A 24,280-nucleotide genomic window follows, 5' to 3' on the forward strand; every position below is an offset into this window, starting at 1 on the left:
TTTGCACGACGACAAAGCTTTTCGTTCGTTGTATTGTTTATTGTTTTTTTTGCTGGTTAGCATCTGCGTCATCTCACCACATCCGTATTGAGCGAGTCACTGCTCAATACGCTTCCTGCTTTAGTTTTTGCTTGTAAGCAGGAATCAGGAGGATACAATTATGGTCAGATTTGCCAAATGGAGGGCGAGGGAGAGCTTTGTAAAGGTTTATTCCTAAGTTTAGGTTAAACGGATTTATGTTTACCTGCATTAAAGTCCGCGGCCACTAGGAGTGCTGTCTCTGGATTGAGTTTATCTTTGAGTTAATTTTTTATTTTTACAGGGACAGCGCACATTAATCAACATTTCAGTAAAAGTGCCGGTTTTAGCCAGCTGGATAATTTTCAGCCGCAGTCCCTGGGCAGGTTATTAAAAACAATTATAATATAGACAATCATTGAGCAGTGAGCACACGCAGAGCAACATATAAGACAGAGCAACATAGAACAAAAAGCAACAAGACAAAAAAAAACAACAAAGTGTTTCCACACCTCACAAGCTACAGACAACAGACAACATGGAAAGCGGCAATACACAGCTAGGGATTATGTTCACAAATCTGATTGGCCTTTAGCCATGTCTTCATGTTTTTTGTGAAAGTGTGATAGGTGGTGCAGTTATGTGTGTCTGATGGCAGTGTATTCCAGACATGGGAAGCTCTCACAGAGAAAGCGGATTTACTAAAGGTGCTTTTCCTTAAGGGAACTATACAGTCACCTCTCATGGCAGACCTTGCTGATCTGCTGCCATATGTTTGGGTTTTCTGTTTAACAAAAATACTGAGTGGAGGGGGAGTCAGGCCATTGATGAACATGTTCTTGTTTGCTTATGACCTTATACAGCTCATTGAGTGCGGTCTTAGTGCCAGCATCGGTTTGTAGTGGTAAATAGACAACTACGATATAGATGAAAACTCTCTTGGTAAATACGGTGGTCTACAGCTTATCATGAGATACTCTACCTCAGGCAGGGAAAACCTTGAGACTTCCTTAATATTAGATTTCCTGCAACAGCTGTTATTTACAAATAGACACAGACCGCCACCCCTTGTCTTACCGGAGGCAGCTGTTCTATCTTGCCGATGCCCCGAAAACCCAGCCAGCTCTATGTTATCCATGTCGTCGTTCAGCCACGACTCGGTGAAACATAAGATATTACAGTTTATAATGTCCCGTCGGTAGGATAGTCTTGATCGGAGCTCATCCATTTTATTATCCAATGATTGCACGTTGGTTAATAAGACTGATGGTAGAGGCGGATTACCCACTCGCCGTCGGATCCTTACAAGGCACCCAGACCTTACTGGATTAAGCGTACATTTTTGTTAAATGTAAATTCGTTAGTTTAAACTCCAACTTTCCCTCTATCTTGTGCCAACATCAATTCTTTTCATGTCTTGGTTCCAATAGTTCATATTTTTTTCTAAGAGATTGTCAGTTGGATATGCTCTCTGCAAGGTTTAGATGTCTTCCATATCACAAAAACAACATGGAAATCATCATCATCTCCCTCGTCATGGAAATAAATGTATTTCCTGTTACCAATTCATTTACAGTTACTATGCCTTTAGTTGTCCATGTGGACCAACTTAGCTTTGAATTCTGAAAAGGAATCCAAGGATTGTTGTGCTTTTAGGAAGTGATATTGGTTCCTGTAGAATATGTTTCATTTTCTTCCATTTTGTTATTGTGTTGTTCATTTTCTCAGCTTTAGATTCTGGGGATGAGCATGCACATCTTAAATATGTACCCATTGTTCCTCTTTAGTGTATTTAACTATATGTTGCATGTAAAAGCCTTGGGTAGCGAGGTTAAAACCACCCTCGGACTTGTGTAACTTTTATTGTTGTTCTATTCATTTTATTTGCTCATACAGTATAAAGTCTGTTATTACCGATTAAACTTTTTTAAAGAATGTCATCAGTGGGGTAATTTGTATTACCGAAAATAAATACAAAAACTTTGGCTGCCATGCCATTCTAAAGAGGTTTATTCTACCTGTAAGATTTATGGGAAGATTATTACATTTACTTAGATCTGCTTTCATATTGTTGAGTAATGAATTTAAGTTATCTTTATATATTTTTTGTTTATTGTCACTTATTAAGCATCCTAAGTATTTCAAATTTTTGTGGTCCAAATGATTGCTGTAGATACTGTAGTGATATATTTATTTTTTCCTATTGCCATTATTTAAAAATAAAATCATTTTTGGTATTCTGAAAACATTTTTAGCAAAGAGGGCATTGAGTTTTCAATATTGGTCAGGTATATCAGGCGATCATTTTCAAATAAATTTAGTTTATATTCATGTTTACCAATACTGGTACCTGTTATATTTGGGTCCGGTCTAATTCTTTCTGCAAGCGGTTCAATTGCTATTGCAAACAGGAGTGGAGTGAGTGAACATCCCTGTCTTGTGCCCCTTTCTAAAGCGATTTTATCAGATAATGTATTATTTGTTTATATTTTTGCTTTAGGACAGTTATATAACATGTTTATTAAATGTATTATTTTATCTGGAAAGTTGAGAGCTTCCAAAGTTTTGAATAGAGAAGGCCATTCAAGACAGTCAAAAGCCTTTTTGTCATCAACAGCCATTATTGATTAATCTATGTCTTGTTTCTTTGCGTATTGTATTAAACTGAAACATGTTCTTGTATTTGTTTGTAAGTGTCTATTTTAAATAAAACCCTGTTAGGTTGCTATGTATCAAGTCTGGGAAGACTTTTGATATTCTATTGCTTATAAGCTTTGTTATTATTTTATTGTCACAATTGGGGGTCTATAATATGGGTCTTTAATCAGAAGGGGACTCTCCAGATTTTCCTAGTTTTAGTATAACTGAAATAACTGTTTGATACATGGAACTAGGAAGTATTGATTTGAGTGACATGTTTGTTGTCATTTGTGTAAATAGGGGGGCTACATTGTCCCAAAATGTTGAATTGAATTTTATGGGAAAGTCATCCATTCCATGACATCTTTTGAACGCCAACATTTTAACAGTCTAATACATACATTTCATACAGTACATGCAATCGCAATAATAATCATTTAAAATGCATTTCAAAAGAACAGAATGGCATATTTTGAGTTGAAATATAATACTGTGCTTTGAGTGTTGCGAGTTCACGTTGGGAGCGGATGGAATCATGGTAATTCTGCCAAAAAGTTAGATTTTGAAATGGAGTTCAGAGTTTAATAGTCTTTCTGATACTATATAGACATCAAAATGTTTACCTGCCTCTGTCACTTTCGAGCTGCACTGTTCATCAGATTCTTGATATGCAATTTAACAATTGATAATATTCTCACCCATCATTTAAAGACTTGTCTTTCGGCTAAACCCCCAAAAAACCATGGGGCAGAGAGAAAAATGTACAGTTTTATAATACTGTTGTACACATTTTGTCATGAGGCTGAGAGACAATTGTGCAGTTTGAAAGCTAATTTCCTGCAAATCTACACATTTTGCCATTTTGATGGGCCATCAGTTACGCAGGCTGACTGCCAGTGAGTGATTTGCGGTGAATGCAGGGGGGGGGAAATTTATGTCCTCTTAAAACTACTCATAACACAAATTTGGTTTGTGATATTAAGATTCTAACAATGATAGTGTGTTATATAGACATATTTAGTAAAAGTCAAGGACGGGGGGGGGGGGGGGGACATGACTTAAAAAAATACTTTCTTTGAGTCAACATGATTCTCTTGGCTCTCCTAGTGTTAACACATATAAGTCCCATTATAAACACGTCACGACCACTGCAAAGGAACACTGAGGTCACCATGCTATATTTAAGCAATAAATATATTTAAGCTCCTATAAGTCGATCTGGATAAGAGCGTCTGCTAAATGACTAAAATATAAATGTAAAAGAAGTGGTACAGTCACTGTTGACTTGACTTCAGGAGGCAGCAGAGGGAGGGGGCCGGTATGCATAGTGCCTGTTGCTATGGCAATCAGTAAACGGTGGATTGCGTTATATAGGACAGGTCATCACCTAGGTGTGAATGAGTTGATATTGTGTTGATCGGAGACTAATTTCCCCCATTTTCCCTCAGTCTCTGGAACATTCCCAAGCAGTGTACAGCAAGAAGATTTACCACAGACAAGCAAAACAGAACAGCCCAATTCTTGGTGTGAAGGGTTTTGTTCTAGCCCAACTCTCACACACCTGATTTCACTAATCAAGGACTTGGTGATTATAATCTAACCATCTATACTCACATTAAAAGATTGGATGGAAACCTGGTTAGCGACTGGGATGTCGGCCAAAGAAGCTGTTGCCCGCCGGTGTCAGACTGCCTTCCCCTACAGGGTTTCCTGAGCTGATTAGCAGGGGCAGAGAGACCCTCTCATTACACCGACCACAGATGAAAATGAGAGCAAAATGAGGCCCATTACCACAAGAGCATGACTAATATCCTTTAGTAGACCCTTGATACACCCACATACATACACACATACTGTATACGTATGCGCACAGCCACAGACACATACATACAATCATGTGCACACCCACACATACAAAGACACACAAACACACAACCACATATACACGTACACACACATATGCATGCAAACATACACACACACACACACACACACATACACGGTACATAAAAGCGATGAAGGGAAGGAGGTAATAAAGTCTGGCTCTATTAAAGTGACCCTGATCTCAGGCTTCTCTCTGTGGGGGGGTGTCTGACTCTCTATACACTGTGACTGTGTGTGTGTGTGTGTGTGTGTGTGTGTGTGTGTGTCTAGACCTCTAATCATCTATGATGTCATTAGTGCTAAATGCTACACTGGCTCTGTCTCATGCCTGATGCCTTTGGCCAGTCTGGACTAGGATCCAGTCAACAGCACTCTTCTCTTCCTCACTCCATTCTTCTCTTCTCATCTTGTTCTGTCAATTCTCTTGTCTCATCCTTTTTCATATTTGTCATCATCTCTTCTCTTCTCTCTTGTAGTCAAATATTTTCTCCTTATTTTCTACTCTTACTCTACTCTCTCCAGGTACTTCTCTCTCGGTTACAAGATTCTAGTAACATCCCAGATTTTCCAGAAATCCTGGTTGGAGGATTCCTGATTTCCTGCTTATCACTCCTGATTTTGGGAATCTGCCAACTAAGAATTCTAGAAAATCTGGGAATTTGGGGAAAGTTACTGGAATTTTGCAACCCTCTCTCATCCCTTCTATCCTCTCTGTCTTCTGCTCTCCTCTCTTCATTATCCCTTCACCTCTCTCTTCGCTCTTGTCCACCCTCTCCCCCATCTTTCATCCCTTCTCTTCCCCTGTGCTCTTCACTTCCTGCTTTCTCTTCTACCTTTCCCCTCCTCCCCCTCTCCCTCTCTCCTCGCCGGTTTTCATAGCCGGTCTGCTTGGTGATTTATAGACCTGTGACAGGCAGATGGGGGAAGAGAGGGGGAGGAGGGGGGGAGAATGGGGCAGGCACGTTTGAAGGAGTAATATAAAATACACCTGGCCCATCCAGGCCCTCCCTCTGTACACAGAAACAAAGAGAGAGAGAGAGGGATGATGGGATGATGGGCAGCAGGGGAGAGGCATAGGGAGGGAGGTGGTGAGAGGTGGGGTGGGCCGAGGTGGATTGGGTCACCTCGTGTTTCCTTTCAGGATGGCTTTTATGGCGTAACTTCAAACACTGAACGCCCCCCACCTCCCCTCCCTCCCTCTCTCCCAGACTATTGTGCGTGGCCAAGCGAACAGTAATTGGCTATTCTTTCATGGGTCTGATTTCCGTACTCTCCCTCCCACAGGAAGAGGCCCTTTCGCTGCCCCTTTGTGTGTGTGTGTGTGTGTGTGTGTGTGTGTGTGTTTGCCCCCTCAGAGGCCATAAATATGCCAACCTGCAAGATGAGGTGGTGAGGAAGCTGTTACCCAGGCTGTTACTGGAGGAAGGCTGTTTCACAGAAACAACTCTTGCTAGGTTTAGGAGTTTGACTCAAGTTCAGTTAACGTAAAATATCTAACATGAGAAGGTCCCAGATACTAATATTCAAAACGACATGTATTCTAATAGACAAAACGACATGTATTCTAATAGACAAAACAACCTGTATTCTTATAGACAAAACGACATGTATTCTAATAGACAAAACAACATGTATTCTAATATTCAAAACGACATGTATTCTAATAGACAAAACAACCTGTATTCTAATAGACAAAACAACCTGTATTCTAATAGACAAAACGACATGTATTCTAATAGACAAAACAACATGTATTCTAATAGACAAAACAACATGTATTCTAATAGACAAAACAACCTGTATTCTAATAGACAAAACGACATGTATTCTAATAGACAAAACAACATGTATTCTAATAGACAAAACGACATGTATTCTAATAGACAAAACAACATGTAATCTAATAGACAAAACGACATGTATTCTAATAGACAAAACGACATGTTTTCTAATAGACAAAACAACCTGTATTCTAATAGACAAAACAACCTGTATTCTAATAGACAAAACAACATGTATTCTAATAGACAAAACAACATGTATTCTAATAGACAAAACGACATGTATTCCACACTGAAGAACAAAACAGGTGCCATACTAACTTTTCACTTATATTCATCGCAGGTCAGATACTGTTAATGCACGAATGGTTCGCGAAAAACTCCCTGTCAAAATTATTGTATCCACCGAATCCTTTGCGAGTGATAAGTACATGCTAAAGCCTCCCGTTAAAACGCTCAGTAGCAGCTAAGCCAGGAGGTTCATTATCCCAGGCAGTATTATACAGGCTAAAAGTTCCTAGACCTCTGTGGTTTATACTGTAGGTTGGTGCTGGCTCATTAGTGATACAGGTGTGTGTGTGTGTGTGTGTGTGTGTGTGTGTGTGTGTGTGTGTGTGTGTGTGTGTGTGTGTGTGTGTGTGTGTGTGTGTGTGTGTGTGTGTGTGTGTGTGCGCGAATTGCAAACACACTCGGAGAGAGGCACAGTCTGGAACATGACGTGTTGATGCTATACCCCGGGACACAATGGAAATGCAGCATAACTCTACACCTTAACATGGCTCTAAACATACTAGAGAGAGAAGGAAAAGCATAGGGAGGCCTAGAGAGAGAGGGAGAGAGCAAGAGAGAGAGCACTTGGAAGCTCTGAGTCAGTGAAAGACACACTGAGGCCATGAGCGCATGAGATAGAGGTCTATTTAAAGCGTCACTCGGGCCAAAGAGGGCTCGTACCTCTTTGAAGTTCACGTTCAGTCCAGCTTTCTTCCGCTTTCTGCCTTTTCCAACGCTCGGACTGAGACCAATCCATTTTGCTACCTGCCCAGGGAGAGGGAGGGAGAGAGGAAGGGATGAGAGAGGAAAGAAGGAGAGAGATAAATGAAGAGAGATGGCAAGGGGGAGGGAGAGAATGAGATGGAGGAAAAAGAGAGAGGGAGAGAGAGGGAAAGTGAGAGAGAGGGAGGGAGGGAGGGAAGGAAGGACAGAGAGGGATGGAAGGAGAAAAACAGAGAGAGAGAGAGAGAGAGAGGTCAGGGTAAAAACAGCACACATCTAATATGAGTAAGTAACTACAGTATAAACAGACTTTAGGCACACATTCCATTGCTTACACTGTCTCGCACACACACACACACACACTCATTGCAGGGCTCCAAACTGCGACCATTTAGCCACATTTTGGGACCCTTTAACTTGGCTCTGAGAGCTGCACATTCTACCTGGTCACCACATTCTACCTGGTCACCATGAATTAAAAAGTCATATTTTTGGGGCAGAAAAAAAACTGGATTTTGTTTAACAGTAAAGTGCATTATCCTCATGATTCCTGTAATAAAACGGTCTGCCCTGCCACTGTGCCCACCTGTTCCATTGGGGCTGGCTGCTGTAATGAGCAAGTCTCTCACACTCTCTCCCCCCTCGTGTAACCCCTTGTGATTGTATAACATTTCAAAATGCAATTGCGAAAAAACAAAACCATTTTGGAAGCAACTAGTTATCCATATTAAAGAGATGAGGTTCTCAGCATTCTGTAGGTATCATCTTTATTTCTCAATGATCATCATTGATCTCAAAGCACACTGTTTTACAATCAAGATATCTGATATGGCTTTGAAACACAGAGTGCGCGAAATTGCGCATCGGCCATCGCGGGTGCACTAGGCCTCATTGCAATTCTTACATTTACTGTTAGATTAATACATGTCGACTAGCAGTAGGTGTTATATTTAAAGCAAGCGATCTAGCTAATGTGTTTTGAGTTTCCACTGTCTTATGTGGTGAATTAGCACCAATTGAATTAGGCCAATAGATAATATTAGTGCCCATAAAAATGAAAGCAAGTTCATCTCTATTGAACAAAAAAAATGGGCAATTCTGGAGCCCTATTTTGACAGTAAAATATAACAAAAGTTCATTGTAAAACCAAAAATGTATGACAATCACTGGATTAGGTTGCAAATCAAAATATGTGGAATAATTTATTGAATAACACCTCAGTAGCCTATTACACCTATTAATCAAACATTGTATACTTTATAATGACTTTATAAGACGATGATTGAAATTAATTTGATTGTGTGACGCCGTGAAAAACAATATCTGTGTGCCACCAAATCATGGGCTGGTGCCATCGACTGAAAAAGTTAGTGGCACCAGTGCCACCAGGGGAATATGTTAGTCTGGACTGGAGCCCTGTATAGACACACACACACGGCTGCTCGCACGCAAGCCCCAACAGCGAGTCAAGTGGTGAAGGTAGAGACAGACAGCGTCCTTGCCACGACAATATAACAGTCCCTACAGAGTGTGGTCATGGCTATACTACCAAAATGCCGTAGACAAGCACCCTAAATACAACTTTATCTATCAATAGCGCATATTGCAGGCGCACACAGACACACACACACACACACACACACACACACACACAGACACACACACACAGACACACACACACACATTTTTTAGTCAGATCTGTTATTTCGTCTTTCCGTCAGTAAGGAATCCTCTGCCTGTAAGGTACAGACAAATAAAAAGACAGTGCTTCCCCACTTTCGCAACAGATGTATGTATGGAGAGAGACGGTGACAGAGAGACGGAGATAGAGAGGGGGAAAGGCTGCCACGGAGAGAGACGGAGATAGAGAGGGGGAAAGTGGGAGAGAGAAAAGGAGAGTGAGAAAGGCTGCCACGGAGAGAGAGCGAGAGAGTGAAAATGTGCATCAAAACAGCCGAGGAAACAACTCCAAATCTCTGTGAGCAGGTGAAGGAAAGAGGGGACGAAAGAGAGCAATAGATAGAGGGAAAGAGAGAGAGAGAAAGGGGGGAAAGAGAGCAATAGATAGAGGGAAAGAGAGAGAGAGAAAGGGGGGGAAAGAGAGAGGGGGAGATGTGTCCTTACCTCCGCTTTGACGTCTTCCACCAGCCGAGTCTGTGTCCATACGACACTCCCTTCACACAGCCACTGAACGAAAGAGGAGAGGAGTGAGTGAACCAGTGAGAGGAAGACAGAGAGAGAGAGAGATTGAACAGGAGAAAAAAGGAATGTTGAGCAGAGGGCAAGAGAGAGAGGGAAGGGGAGGTAGGCAAGAGAGGGGGAAGGAGAGGGAGGAGAGAGAAGGGGAGGGAGGAGAGAGAGAAAGAAAGAAGGGGAGGGAGCAAGATCACTTGTTTCTTTCTGACAGAAACTCACGGTTTGACTTTGGAGGATGATAGAAAGGAGTAGGAGATTGGAGGAGGGGGGGTGAGTGGAAGGAGTAGGAGATTGGAGGGGGGTGAGTGGAAGGAGTAGGAGATTGGAGGGGGGTGAGAGGAAGGAGTAGAAGATTGGAGGGGGGGTGAGAGGAAGGAGTAGGAGATTGGAGGGGGGTGAGTGGAAGGAGTAGAAGATTGGAGGGGGGGGTGAGTGGAAGGAGTAGAAGATTGGAGGGGGGGTGAGTGGAAGGAGTAGAAGATTGGAGGGGGGGGTGAGTGGAAGGAGTAGGAGATTAGAGGGGGGTGAGTGGAAGGAGTAGGAGATTGGAGGGGGGTGAGAGGAAGGAGTAGGAGATTGGAGGGGGGGTGAGAGGAAGGAGTAGGAGATTGGAGGGGGGGTGAGAGGAAGGAGTAGGAGATTGGAGGGGGGTGAGAGGAAGAGGGGGAAGAAGAAGAACAGAAGGTGGAGGAGAGGGAAAATCCCCTCATTAACAAAAGCAGTGTTTAGAGCATCCCACAGGACTAAGTCACAATCTCTTGTACGCCCACACACACGCAAAGCGTACACGTAAAGCACGCACACACGCGCGCACACACACACACACACACACACACACACACACACACACACACACACACACACACACACACACACACACACACACACACACACACACACACACACACACACACACACACAGCACTTAACCTTATTAAAGCTTTCACCCAAGCCACTATTCAACTTTGAATCACAGAGAGATGGTGAGAAGGATAATAAGGTGGAGAGAGGGAGGAGAAAGATGAGAGTAGAGAGAGGGGGGGGGTAGAGTGAGAAAAGAGAGAGGCTAGCTGTGTGACTAACAGATCTGAGACAGAAGTGTGTAATCAAATACTACAGTGTGTACAGAGAGATTGAGAGAGAATCCTATCAAATCAAAAAAAGTCAAGCTGACAACCTAAGAAAATTAACAACAATGACAAATGGTTTGATGAAGAAATCAAAAACATAAGAAAGAAATTGAGAAACCTCTCCAACCAAAAGCATAGAGACCCAGAAAACCTGAGCCTACGCCTTCACTATGGTGAATCACTAAAACAATACAGAAATACACTAAGGAAAAAGAAGGAACAGCACGTCAGAAATCAGCTCAATGTAATTGAAGAATCCATAGAAACTAACTAACCTCTTCTGGGAAAATTGGAACACACTAAACAAACAACAACACGAATAGTTATCTATCAAAAAACAAAGATGTTTGGATAAACCACTTCTCAAATCATGTTGGCTCTATGACAAGAAGCAAACAGCAAAAACATATGTATGATCAAATACAAATCTTAGAGTCAACTATTAAAGACTACCAGAACTGACTGCATTCTCCAATTACACAGAATAAACCACAGGACAAAATACAAACCCTCCAACCCAAAAAGGCCTGTGGTGTTGATGGTTTCCTAAAATAAATTATAAAGAATACAGACCACAAATTCCAATTGGCTATACTTAAACTCTTTAACATCCTCCTCAACTCTGGCATCTTCCCTAATATTTGTAACAAGAACTGTTCACCCCACATTTGACCCCAATAACTACCGTGGGATATGAGTCAACACCAGCCAAGGGAAAATCCTCTGCATTATCATTTATTTTTTAACCTTTATTTAACTAGGCAAGTCAGTTAAGAACAAATTCTTATTTTCAATGATGGCCTAGGAACAGTGGGTTAACTGCCTTGTTTAGGGGCAGAACGACTGATTTTTACCTTGTCAGCTTAGGGATTCAATTTTGCAACCTTTTGGCTACTAGTCCAACGCTCTAACCACTAGGCTACCACTAGGCTATTATTAGCAGATGCGTAAATTTCCTCAGTGAAAACAAGGTACTGAGCAATTGTCAAATTGGCTTTTTACCAAATTACCATACAACAGACCACGTATTCACCCTGCATACCCTAATGTACAAACAAAGAAACCAAAATAAAGGCAAAGTCTTCTCATGCTTTGTTGATTTCAAAAAAGCTTTTGACTCAATTTGGCATGGAAATCAAATTGATAGAAAGCGGTGTTGGGGGAAAAACATACACCATTATAAAATCTATGTACACAAACAGTTAAAATTGTGTGCAGTTAAAATTGGAAGAAGAAAAACTTTTCTTTCCACATGGCCGTGGGGTGAGACAGGGATGCCGTTTGAGTCCCACCCTCTTCAACAAATATATCAACGAATTGGCAAAGGCACTAGAACAGTCTGCAGCACCCGGCCTCACCCTACTAGCATCTGAAGCCAAATGTCTACTGTTTGCTGATGATCTGGTGCTTCTGTCCCCAACCAAGGAGGGCCTACAGCAGCACCTACATCTTCTGCACAGATTCTGTCAGACGTGGGCCCTGACAGTAAATCTCAGTAAGACAAAGAAATGGTGTTCCAAAAAAGGTCCAGTTGCCAGAACCATAAATACATATTCCATCTAGACACCATTGCCCCTAGAGCAAACAAAAAACTATATACATACCTCGGCCGAAACATCAGCGCCACAGGTAACTTCCACAAAGCTGTGAACTATCTGAGAGACAAGGCAAGAAGGGCCTTCTACGCCATCAAAAGGTATGTTCCTTTTGACCTACCAATTAGGATCTGGCTAAAAATACTTGAGTCAGTTATAGAACCCATTGCCCTTTAGGGTTGTGAGGTCTGGGGCCTGCTCACCAACCAAGAATTCACAAAATGGGACAAACACCAAATTGAGACTGCGTACAGGATTCGGCAAAAAATATCCTCTGTGTACAACATAAAACACCAAATAGTGCATGCAGACCAGATTTAGGCCGATACACGCTAATTATCCAAATCCAGAAAAAAATGTTAAATTCTACAACCACCTAAAAGGAAGCGATTCCCAAACCTTGCATAACAAAGCCATCACCTACAAACAGATGAACCTGGAGAAGAGTCCCCTAAGCAAGCTGGTCCTGAGACCAGACCCCAGAGAATACCTGACCGCTGTGACTGACCCAAAATGAAGGAAAGCTTTGACTATGTATAGACTCAGTGAGCAGAGCCTTGCTATTGAGAGAGGCCGCCGTAGGCAGACCTGGCTCTCAAGAGAAGACAGGCTTTGTTAACACTGCTCACAAAATGAAGTGGAAACTGAGATGCACTTGCTAACCTCCGACCAAATGTATGACGATATGAGAGACACATTTTTTGCTCAGATTACACAGACTATTGAGTGAAATACCACCATGTGCCATGAAAGCAGCAAGATTTGTAACATGTTGCCACAAGAAAAGGGCAACCAGTGAAGAACACTGGGGGGGAGGAGAGAGAAACAGAGAGAGTCAGATAGAGTGACAGACAGCCGTGGTATATTGGCCATATATCACAAACCCACGAGGTGCCTTATTGCTATTATAAACTGGTTACCAGCATAATTAAAATGTTTTGTCTAATTTACCATGTCTGTCAGCCAATCAGCATTCAGGGGATTCAAACTACCCAGTTTATAAGCAATATGGCCCAAGGAGGTGGGGTATATGGCCAATATACCATGGCTAAGGGTTGTTCTTAAGCACGACGCAACGCGGAGTGCCTGGATACAGCCCTTAGCCGTGGTATATTGACCATATATCACAAACCCCCGAGGTGCCTTACTGGCATTATAAACTGGTCACCAACGTAATTAGAGCAGTAAAAATAAATGTTTTGTCATACCCGTGGTATACCACGGCTGTCAGCCAATCAGCATTCAGGGCTCGAACCACCCAGTTTATAATACATTTTGAACCAATAATCATCTAATATTTTAAACATGGTTTCTCTTGAAACTTTTTGTGTATGTAATGTTTGTTTTGTTGAATTAAATGTAGTTATTTTTTGTCGTTGTTGTTTAGTTGTTTTACTTGCTTTGGCAATGTAAATATGTTTCCAATGCCAAGAAAGCCCATTTGAATTGAATAGAATAGTGTAGAATGTAGTGAACGTTGAGGCAGTAAAGTGCCATTGTATTGAAGGATCAGACATAGCATTGCATAGCTAGGCTTTTGCACACACACATGCACGCAAACGCACGCAAACACACACACACACACACACGCAAACACACACACACACACACACACACACACACACACACACACACACACACACACACACACACACACACACACACACAGGGAAAGGCCAAACACACACATATATAGTCAGCCTTATTGTACAAAATGGCTGCTGTGCATAAATCAGGTAGAATGGGTGTGTTCATGAAAATAGCCAATGTAATGAAAAAGTAGCCATCTATGGAGGTGCTATGACTTGCCACCCGCAGTTGTTTTTCCAAACAAAATTACATTTGGTGGCATTTGATTTGAGTTAGTAGTCAGGTATTTGACTGTCAGCTGGCGCTTACGGAAAACACAATACTAAACATTGGATGAGGCCAGTTCCCTTTCCCGTCACACACTGCTAACAGTTTTCACATCTGATCATAGGGGTAGGGTTGCAAAACGTCCAGAAATCCTTTTCAGAGGATTTAAGGACTTTCTGTTTATTTCCTCCTGATTCCAGGAATATTCCAACTGGGACTTCTGGGAAACGTGAATTTTGGGAAAGTTGCTGCAATTTTTGCAACCCTAAACAGGGGAAATATAAACACAACGCGTCGGATAAGACAAGTCCTTTCAATGCTCTGGTGACTGGAGGGCCCTTATTGAAATTTGATTTGAAGTGTCATGACCCACCCTAGATTCATCATCCCCAAACCGCCTGCTTACTCATACTTAACAGCGGTCTAAAATAGAACGCTGTTCAGTTCCCATTCCATTTGGCCTTTCTGGGATGTGTGTGGATGTCATTGTTTATTATTAGGCCTCTAAACAGCTTCCTGACATTTTCTATTTCCAGCCATGTTCAAGTTCAACGCAATATTAACCTTCGGATAATGGATCAAGACAAGGAAGGATAAAAGAACGGTATCTAAAAGGGTCTGACTGGATCCAAGTGCCGCCGCTGTTACTGACACATCAAACCGCCACTCATTCCGAGGTAGCGGATGACGACATCATCCCAGTGAATATTCCAGCAGGTGAAGGTTGCTAGACAGCGGAACACCACAAAGGTAATTAAGATCAGTGACCATAGGGATTAACAGTAGGAGTAGTCGCTGATTGATTGTGAGGTAGTCGTGGGAGTAGGAGGGCTGTGACTGGCAGACAGCTGAGATGTTTTCAAGATTTAAATGGTGTCTGGTGCACTAGAACCTCCTAACGAAGAGAGAAACATAGCACCATTCATATCCACCAGTGTTATTGCAAGAGAAATGAGTCGTGTGACTCTGCTGATAGAGCAACATACTTTATATGAACACCAGAATATAAAGAGAGTGAGAGGGAGAGCGAGAAAGAGGGAGAGATAAAAAGAGGGAGAGAAAGAGAGAGACCGAGAGAGCCCCAGGACAGCAACACAATTAGACCCAACCAAATCATGAGGAAAAAAAAGATCATTACTTTACACATTGGAAAGAATTAACAAAAAAACAGAGCAAACTAGAATGCTATTTGGCCCTAAACAGAGAGTACACAGCTGCAGAATACCTGACCACTGTGACTGACCCAAAAATTAAGGAAAGTGAGCATAGCCTTGCTATTGAGAAACCTGGCTCTCAAGAGTAGACAGGTTATGTGCACACTGCCCACAAAATGAGGTAGAAACAGAGCTGCACTTCCTAACCTCCCGGCAATGAGCTGCACTTCCTAACCTCCCGCCAATGAGCTGCACTTCCTAACCTCCCGCCAATGAGCTGCACTTCCTAACCTCCCGCCAATGAGCTGCACTTCCTAACCTCCCGCCAATGAGCTGCACTTCCTAACCTCCCGCCAAATGTATGACCATATTAGAGACACATATTTCCCTCAGATTACACAAATCCACAAAGAATTCAAAAACAAACCCAATTTTGATAAACTCCCATATCTACTGGGTGAAATACCAGTGAGCCATCACTGCAGCAATATTTGTTACCTGTTGCCACAAGAAAAGAGCAACCAGTGAAGAACAAACACCATTGTAAATACAACCCGTATTTATTTTCCCTGTTGTACTTTAACTATTTGCACATCGTTACAACACTTTATATAGACATAATACGACATAATATAATATTTGAACTGTAATTTGAGTGTAATGTTTACTGTTCATTTTTGTTGTTTATTTAACTTTAGTTTATGATCTATTCCACTTGCTTTGGCAATGTTAACATATGTTTCCCATGCCACTCAAGCCCTTGAATTGAGAGAGAGATAGAGCGGGGGTGTGTGTGTGCGTGCGTGCGTGTGCGTGCGCGCGCGTGTGTGTGTGTGAGTGTGTGTGCGTGTGTATGTGTGTGCTCTCCATTTCGAACCTTGTGCATCACATTTTCAGTAATGTTGTATTGGTATTGCACACGACCACAATGTTTTTATTGTAATGAATAATACATAGTTGTTAAGCTTGAACTGGTGTCTGCCTGGTGTTTCAGTCTGCCAACTCTCTGTCTTGTAATAATACAAAAGGGGAATAGCTCCACAGTCCAACCTCCACATCAATATAGTAGGCCCTTTCTGGCCAGTATAACTGCATACAGTACGTTCCAACCATGCAGCTTACCTTAGGAACTCCTGGTCGATCCAGCCAGTCTGCATAAATAGCTTCAAGGGTTAGGCCTTGTCTGGAACACAATGGCAGAACATAATTATTATTGTTAATGGAACCACTGTGATTACCTAAGACACGATGATAGAACATCATCCTGGGAAAATAGTTACCGTAATGTTTCGGGCAACACCTTCAAATACAGATGTCGGATCTTAATTTGACCCCTACAAAAAAAACGGCCATTAATTACAATCCACATAATAATTCAAATGTCCTATTGCTGCAGGATTAGTTTCCTGCTGTGGCAAACTGGCTCAAATTAAGATCCCACATCTGTAGTAGAAAGGGGAAATTCAGGCACAAACCCAACTGCCCACATTCACACAGACACACACACACACACACGTATGCATGCATGTGCACACACGCACACACAAGTTTCCTAAGCCTGTCTCCAGTCTCTTTCAGTCCGTGGTGTTTACAGTCAGACACAGCAGACACAAATATTGACCGACCCTAACTCTCCCGCCAACTCTCACTTTAATTTAATCAATCTGCTCTGGACACAGGCTACAGCACAGGCAGGGAGAAGACACCGCTCTGAGAGGGAGAAGGGAGGAGGCTAGAGGAGGGAGGAGGGAGGAGGGAGAAGGGAGGAGGGGGGAGGGAGTGGAGAAGACAGAAAGAGAGTGAGATAAAGGGAGGGACAGATAATTTGTTGTGAGGGAGAGGCAACGCGAGAAAGACTGAATAGAGAGGAGAGAGACGATAAATGGAGGAGGAGAGAAAGCGAGGGAGTGAGATGAGTAGAGAGGAAAGAGATAGCAGAGAGTGAGAAAGCGGTCGTCTTTTCACAGTAAACATTAGTGGATCTGGGTTTACAATTGTCAGTTTATGAATGACTAATATCCACTTACCGCTCCATGTCAGGAAAGGTCTCCAGCAGCATTTGCAAGAAATCCTGAACCAAAACATCAATGATTAATTGCATGTAGTTCAGTGCATGTATTTAACAGTATGTATGTATGTATGTATGCATGTATGTACAGTATGTATGTATAGTATGTCTGTGTGTGTGTGTGTGTGTGTGTGTGTGTGTATAATGATTAGTTTTCTTAGAATAACTCTGTGCCTGTGAACCTAGGTCACTGCTTTGTGTCTGAACGTGTTTATGAAACATTCATTAATGAATGGGGCCCCGGGGCCTCTACTGCAGGCACCAAGGGCCAGGTGTGGTGGCTTACATACACACACACACGAACACAACCACACACACACGTGCACACACACATGCACACACACGTGCACACACACGTGCAGAAACACACACAAAAGAACACGCACATGGCCAGGTGTGAGCGCTCACAGCCATAAGGTCCTGGCAGGACCAACAACTCTTGACAGGTAAGGCAGTCGGATCAACATTTACATAGAGAGAGAGTGTTTCAAACGCTGACTGCTTTATCCCTTTCAATACCACCTCAACCGACACCTTAATGGTTTCGGTGCAGCAGAATGCATGTCTGCATTAACGAGTAACCACTGACAACTTGTGTGAGAGAGTTGACTCAAAGATTTAGGTTAACAGCATTTCTCTTAGTGGTAGATCAGTTTTCCATGTGAAATTGACTTTGTAATAACACAGTAGCACCTACCTGAGAGAGAATTAGTTGTCCATGGTATTTCTTTATAAAGAGTCTGAAGAAGTGGAGGAAGTATTCAAGTCCTACTTTACTGGCCAGGAACCTGAGGAGGAAGTAGCCCTGGAAGAGAAAAAACACACACAAACCGTATCCATCAGAGCAGGAGGGGACATCAAATACCAAACAAATACAAAACCTAAAGAGATGGGAGACGGACACCTCCAGTATTTGTTAAGCTACTGTCACACTGGTCCTACTGCATGTTGTGTTCTTTCTCCGTACCTTGAGGTAGTGGACTTGCATGAAGGTTTTCTCAGGGTTGAGGGCATGTTTGACCAGGGACGACCCAGACTCACTGACCTGGCCTGTACTCTCCATGTTGGGCCTGCACACAGACAGTCAGACAGACAGTCAGACATGACAGACAGCCAGACAGGATTGTCAGACAGACAGGACAGTCAGACAGACAGGACAGACAGTCAGACAGGACAGACAGTCAGACAGGACAGACAGTCAGACAGGAGAGTCAGTCAGACAGGACAGACAGTCAGACAGGAGAGTCAGACAGGACAGTCAGACGGGACAGTCAGCCAGACAGGGCAGTCAGCCAGACAGGACAGTCAGTCAGACATGACAGACAGTCAGACAGGACAGTCAGACAGGACAGACAGCCAGACAGGACAGTCAGTGGTGCACTACTTGGCCCTGCTCCTATTTCTTTCAACAGAAATGACTATGGTATGACCTTTTTGAAATGTAAAGTGGGCTCCTTTTCCAATAGATGAGGAAGTTAAAAGGAATAATCCACCCGTGTAACCTCTCTCATTGGTCCTGTACATTAAACAGGCTGCCATTGTCCTAAAGGCAGGCCACAAATCACATCCAGATTTATAATGGCATTCTATAGTGTTTATACGACCTCACCACGCTACGCTTTGACTTTACTGCCCATGACTCACTGAGCTCTGCCTTCATGAGAACACACACACACGCTCGCATGCACATGCACGCACACAGAAGACACACACACACACACAAAACAATGAAACACACACACACCTCACATGAAAAAATACTTCAGTTTTCTATAGAATATTACAGTACTTACTATAGAATTCTATAGCAGACTGTAGTATACTGTAGAATACAATACTACACACTGTAGTGTCCCTTGATCATGTGTAGTCCTTACTGTAGAATACTATAATAAATCCTATACTACAGTCTGCAAAAACACTTCAGTGCTCATCAATGTCCACAAAAGCACTGTTTAAAAAAAATGTAGTAATGCTAAAGTATTTCATTTGCATATCCTGCCCCTTTCCCTCCCCCATATACAAATATGTGCCACCCCTAAGTGAGAAACATACATGCCAAGTATAAACCATTACATTTTATTCCCTACAGGTTATAGAAGGAGCAGAATCTCTGAACTATCCGTTCAGATCCCAGTTCTATACCTCTTACATGTTATAGATGTAGGTTTCCTCAAGGAGAAAGCCAGCACTTCCAGGTCAAAGATAATAAAACAAAAACACTATAGTAAATACTACAGTATTGTCTGCAAAAACACAAGAGTAAATACTATAGTATAACACTGTCCACAAAAACACTACATTATTTATACAATAGTAAACTGTAAATACTACAGCATACTAAAGTCCGCAAAAACACCACAGTTTAACTATAGTAATACTACAGTATTAATACTATAATAAACTATAGCATTTTTTTCATGTGGGAATTCACACACAAAAAAGCAATACAACCAACAAAGTGATTCCCGTGCTCTGTCTGACTCAGGATGTGATGATAGTTCCAGTTCAAATGTATTGATGGTTTAGAGAAGATTAACTCGGGCTGCCAATACGGAACCCTTGAAGGATCAGTCTGCTCCCGTCGATACACAGGCAGGGCAGGCGGCCTGGCTAGCTGATCAATACACTCCTCATCACTGGCCCATTCTCTCAGCTCCCTCCGACTGAGGCGCGGCTACAGACAGGGTGAAAGGTGCACACTCACTCACACACATTCCTCATGACAACACACTGTAGATCTCTGCGCATTGCAAAGAGGTGAAACACACACACACACAGCGCTCGTCATGACAACACTGGGTATCTGTGTAATTGATCTACTGAGGTTGTTTTTCTCCTCTCAGCCATCTGGCCGATTGTTTGTGATTGTTTCCGGTTACACAGGCCTGGTCAGCTACCCGATTTACCCTTCTTCCACCAGCAGCTAATGGAGTATAAACTGCATTAGGGTGAGCGTGATGGGAGGGGATGAGATTGGAGGAGAGGAAATGACAGTAGTGTTTGGTCCGCTCAGAGTGGACCACAGAGGAAAATCATCAGCTTCCTGGAATTCACCGGAAACCTCTTCTTAGTACACTCTGTATGTATTTGTGTGTGTGTACGTGTGCGCGCGTGTGCGTGTGTGTGTGTCACTTGAACCTCCTGAGTTCTGTCCTCTCTTGACGTTTCCCTGTGGAGATGGCAGAAGCTGAAGAAATCGATTTCAGATCCAGTACATGACTAGGATCTGCTCAGGACACAGTTAACCGCTAATTGAATAACATCAACGTTACAGTAATTATATTAATCACATCGAACAAAATTACATCGTTATATGTGATTGCACTACCTGGAAGAATCTCTTTGTGAAAGATAACCAAAACTAGGGGCGGCAGGGTAGCCTAGTGGTTTGAGCGTTGGACTAGTAACCGGAAGGTTGCGAGTTCAAACCCCCGAGCTGACAAGGTACAAATCTGTCGTTCTGCCCCTGAACAGGCAGTTAACCCACTGTTCCCAGGCCGTCATTGAAAATAAGAATTTGTTCTTAACTGACTTGCCTGGTTAAATAAAGGTAAAATAAATAAAAAAATAACCAAAACTAGCAAAGGTTGGTTTAACCATGAGAGATTTCTCATAGCCAGACATGCAGTAGACATGGTTGACATAACTGAGGACTCCTCCCCTGTTGGCCAGGCAACACAAAGTCAAGATTGGTTAGAACAAATCATAACACCCTATAGGTTGTTCAGATTGTGTGTGCGTATGCTGAAATCAGTCGTTTTTATGTGACGCCGGCGCTCCAGTCCGCCACAATAGTCGCCAATCAACTCCAGCGTAAATGGTGGAGTTGAGTTTAGTCGGGCTAATGTGCGTACTACTGTAGCAGTGAAATGACTGTATACTGATTGTCAACTGGTGGGTCGCGAGCCAAATTTGGGTCGCGGGAGGTTTTGAATGGGTCCCGATTGTAAAACAAAACATTTTGTATTTATTACGTTTATTTATCACCCACTTTTTCTCCCCCATGTCGATCTTGTCTCATCGCTGCAAGGGCTCGGGTGGCGAAGGTCGAGTCACGCGTCCTCCGAAACATGGCCCACCAAACCGTGCTTCTTAACAAGCCAAGTAAAGCCCCCCCAGCCAAACCCTCCCCTAACCTGGACGATGCTGGGCCAATTTTGCGCCGGCCTATGGGACTTCCGATCACGGCTGCTTGTGATACAGTCTGGGGCTGTAATGACGCCACTAGCACTGAGATGCAGTGCCTTAGACCGCTGTGACACAGCCTGGGTCTGTATTGACGCCTCTAGCACTGAGATGCAGTGCCTTAGACCGCTGTGACACAGCCTGGGTCTGTAGTGACGCCTCTAGCACTGAGATGCAGTGCCTTAGACCGCTGTGACACAGCCTGGGTCTGTATTGACGCCTCTAGCACTGAGATGCAGTGCCTTAGACCGCTGTGACACAGCCTGGGTCTGTAGTGACGCCTCTAGCACTGAGATACAGTGCTTTGGACCGCTGTGACACAGCCTGGGTCTGTAGTGACGCCTCTAGCACTGAGATGCAATGCCTTAGACCGCTGGGACAAAGCCTGGGTCTGTAGTGACGCCTCTAGCACTGAGATGCAGTGTCTTAGACCGCTGTGACACAGCCTGGGTCTGTAGTGACGCCTCTAGCACTGAGATGCAGTGCCTTGGACCGCTGTGACACAGCCTGGGTCTGTAGTGAAGCCTCTAGCACTGAGATGCAGTGCCTTAGACCGCTGTGACACAGCCTGGGTCTGTAGTGACGCCTCTAGCACTGAGATGCAGTGCCTTAGACCGCTGTGACACAGCCTGGGTCTGTAGTGACGCCTCTAGCACTGAGATGCAGTGCCTTAGACCGCTGTGACACCGCCTGGGTCTGTAGTGACGCCTCTAGCACTGAGATGCAGTGCCTTAGACCGCTGTGACACAGCCTGGGTCTGTAGTGACGCCTCTAGCACTGAGATGCAGTGCCTTAGACCGCTGTGACACAGCCTGGGTCTGTAGTGACGCCTCTAGCACTGAGATGCAGTGCCTTAGACCGCTGTGACACAGCCTGGGTCTGTAGTGACGCCTCTAGCACTGAGATGCAGTGCCTTAGACCGCTGTGACACAGCCTGGGTCTGTAGTGCCGCCTCTAGCACTGAGATGCAGTGCCTTAGACCGCTGTGACACAGCCTGGGTCTGTAGTGACGCCTCTAGCACTGAGATGCAGTGCCTTAGACCGCTGTGACACAGCCTGGGTCTGTAGTGACGCCTCTAGCACTGAGATGCAGTGCTTTGGACCGCTGTGACACAGCCTGGGTCTGTAGTGACGCCTCTAGCACTGAGATGCAGTGCCTTAGACCGCTGTGACACAGCCTGGGTCTGTAGTGACGCCTCTAGCACTGAGATGCAGTGCCTTAGACCGCTGTGACACCGCCTGGGTCTGTAGTGACGCCTCTAGCACTGAGATGCAGTGCCTTAGACCACTGTGACACAGCCTGGGTCTGTAGTGAAGCCTCTAGCACTGAGATGCAGTGCCTTAGACCACTGTGACACAGCCTGGGTCTGTAGTGACGCCTCTAGCACTGAGATGCAGTGCCTTAGACCGATGCGCCACTCGGGAGGCCCTTTTATAGATTTTTTTATGAAAAATACTCCAGTCTGAACTTAAATGACTAAAACCAGGTAGAAAGTGTGTAGAATATATTTTGTAATAATTTAACCTCTGACCTATCACAGTATTTTCAATATAGAGTTATTAATAGCGCTATTTAGCGGATTTTATTGATTTTAGTGAGCTTAACATTCTTCATCAAGAAAATGGGCGAAATTTAATTATTTACCATGAAAAAGGTGCGACTGTTGTTCCCTGGTCATATAATTGGTACATTTACTATCAATATAGCATTAAAAACCGTTTTACAGATTGCATTTTGGCCCCCAAAAAATTGTGATGCGAATACTGAGAACCTGGTTCAATTTGGGTCCCGAGGCAAAACGTTTGTTCACCAACATTCTAGCCAGAGCTCTCTTCTATCTCTCATGTCTTCTGATGTGTTGATTTCTCTGTGAATACTGATGTGATGTAAAGCAGCTCGTGATCCCCTTTCTCTCTGTCTTTCTGTCCACAGGTGATAAGACTGAACCCTTTTTAGACCGGAGCATATCTACCCAGAGCAGTCTGTGTGTGTGTGTATGTGTGTGTGTGTATGTGTGTGTGTGTGTGTGTGTGTGTGTGTGTGTGTGTGTGTGTGTGTGTGTGTGTGTGTGTGTGTGTGTGTGTGTGCGTGCGTGCGAACGAGCGAGCGATATAAAACCACTGAGAGCGAGAGACATATAACAATATCACTATCACTATTATTGCGTAATTACAAACAGTCTAGTATATTTCTGTCTTTGACCATTGTCGCTACATGTTTACTGTGACAATGTAAGTGTTTACTTTCCATGTCAACTAAGTATACTGAATTTAATTTAATTACATTAAAGAGAGGATGAGAGAGAGAGAGAGAAAGCGTACTGTACGTGTGTGTGTGTGTGTGTGTGTGTGTGTGTGTGTTTGTGTGTGTGTTAGAAACAGCAACAGATGTGCGTGGAGAGAGAAAGTGTGGACACAGATTCATCATAGACCTGTTAGACAAAGGATTCCCACCCATTACAATGCATTGGATGGATGGGTGGGAGGGTGAATCTGTTTTTAGTGTGTGTGTGCCTTTGTGGGTGTGTGCGTATCAGAGGAAATCAGAGGCTATTACCAGAGTAGACAGCACTTTATGTCACACACACAGGTTTATAGCTCCTTAGGGTATATCCTTACGTCTACAGATTACACAGGTTTCACTGTGGAAACCGGATAAGGTATAAAAACACTAGCAACCACACCGATAAATCAGTAGGAATAATCACCTCTCAGCCTCAAGTCTCTAAATATAACTATTCTGAACGGGACAGATAAACTATGGGGCCCGCCAGTG

General features: G+C 43.3%; 1 protein-coding gene across 14 annotated transcripts in view; it reads right to left on the reverse strand.

The window, feature by feature from the left end:
- aopep (aminopeptidase O (putative)) overlaps positions 1-24,280 on the reverse strand; it is a 124,364-nt gene that overhangs the window by 43,909 nt on the left and 56,175 nt on the right. For 5 of the 14 annotated variants that reach the window (XR_016496658.1, XR_016496656.1, XR_016496657.1 and 2 more), the window contains exons 8-13: positions 18,284-18,386; positions 18,014-18,121; positions 17,276-17,319; positions 16,371-16,431; positions 9,441-9,503; positions 7,275-7,592 (exon numbers count right to left, since the gene is read on the reverse strand). Coding sequence is in view for 5 of the 14 variants with exons in the window: in XM_090237906.1 (XP_090094032.1) it covers positions 7,275-7,592; positions 9,441-9,503; positions 16,371-16,431; positions 17,276-17,319; positions 18,014-18,121; positions 18,284-18,386 (697 nt within the window). In the remaining 9 variants the exon portion in view is untranslated. Of the gene's footprint in view, positions 1-4,272; positions 4,374-7,274; positions 7,593-9,440; positions 9,504-16,370; positions 16,432-16,486; positions 16,583-17,275; positions 17,320-18,013; positions 18,122-18,283; positions 18,387-24,280 lie in introns of those variants that run through there. The other 9 variants (XR_016496659.1, XR_016496660.1, XM_036980083.2 and 6 more) reach the window with 4 other exon arrangements.

The sequence above is a fragment of the Oncorhynchus mykiss genome, chromosome 6, assembly GCF_057628025.1.
Source record: "Oncorhynchus mykiss isolate SJ-2025 chromosome 6, ASM5762802v1, whole genome shotgun sequence".
NCBI lineage: Eukaryota > Metazoa > Chordata > Actinopteri > Salmoniformes > Salmonidae > Oncorhynchus > Oncorhynchus mykiss.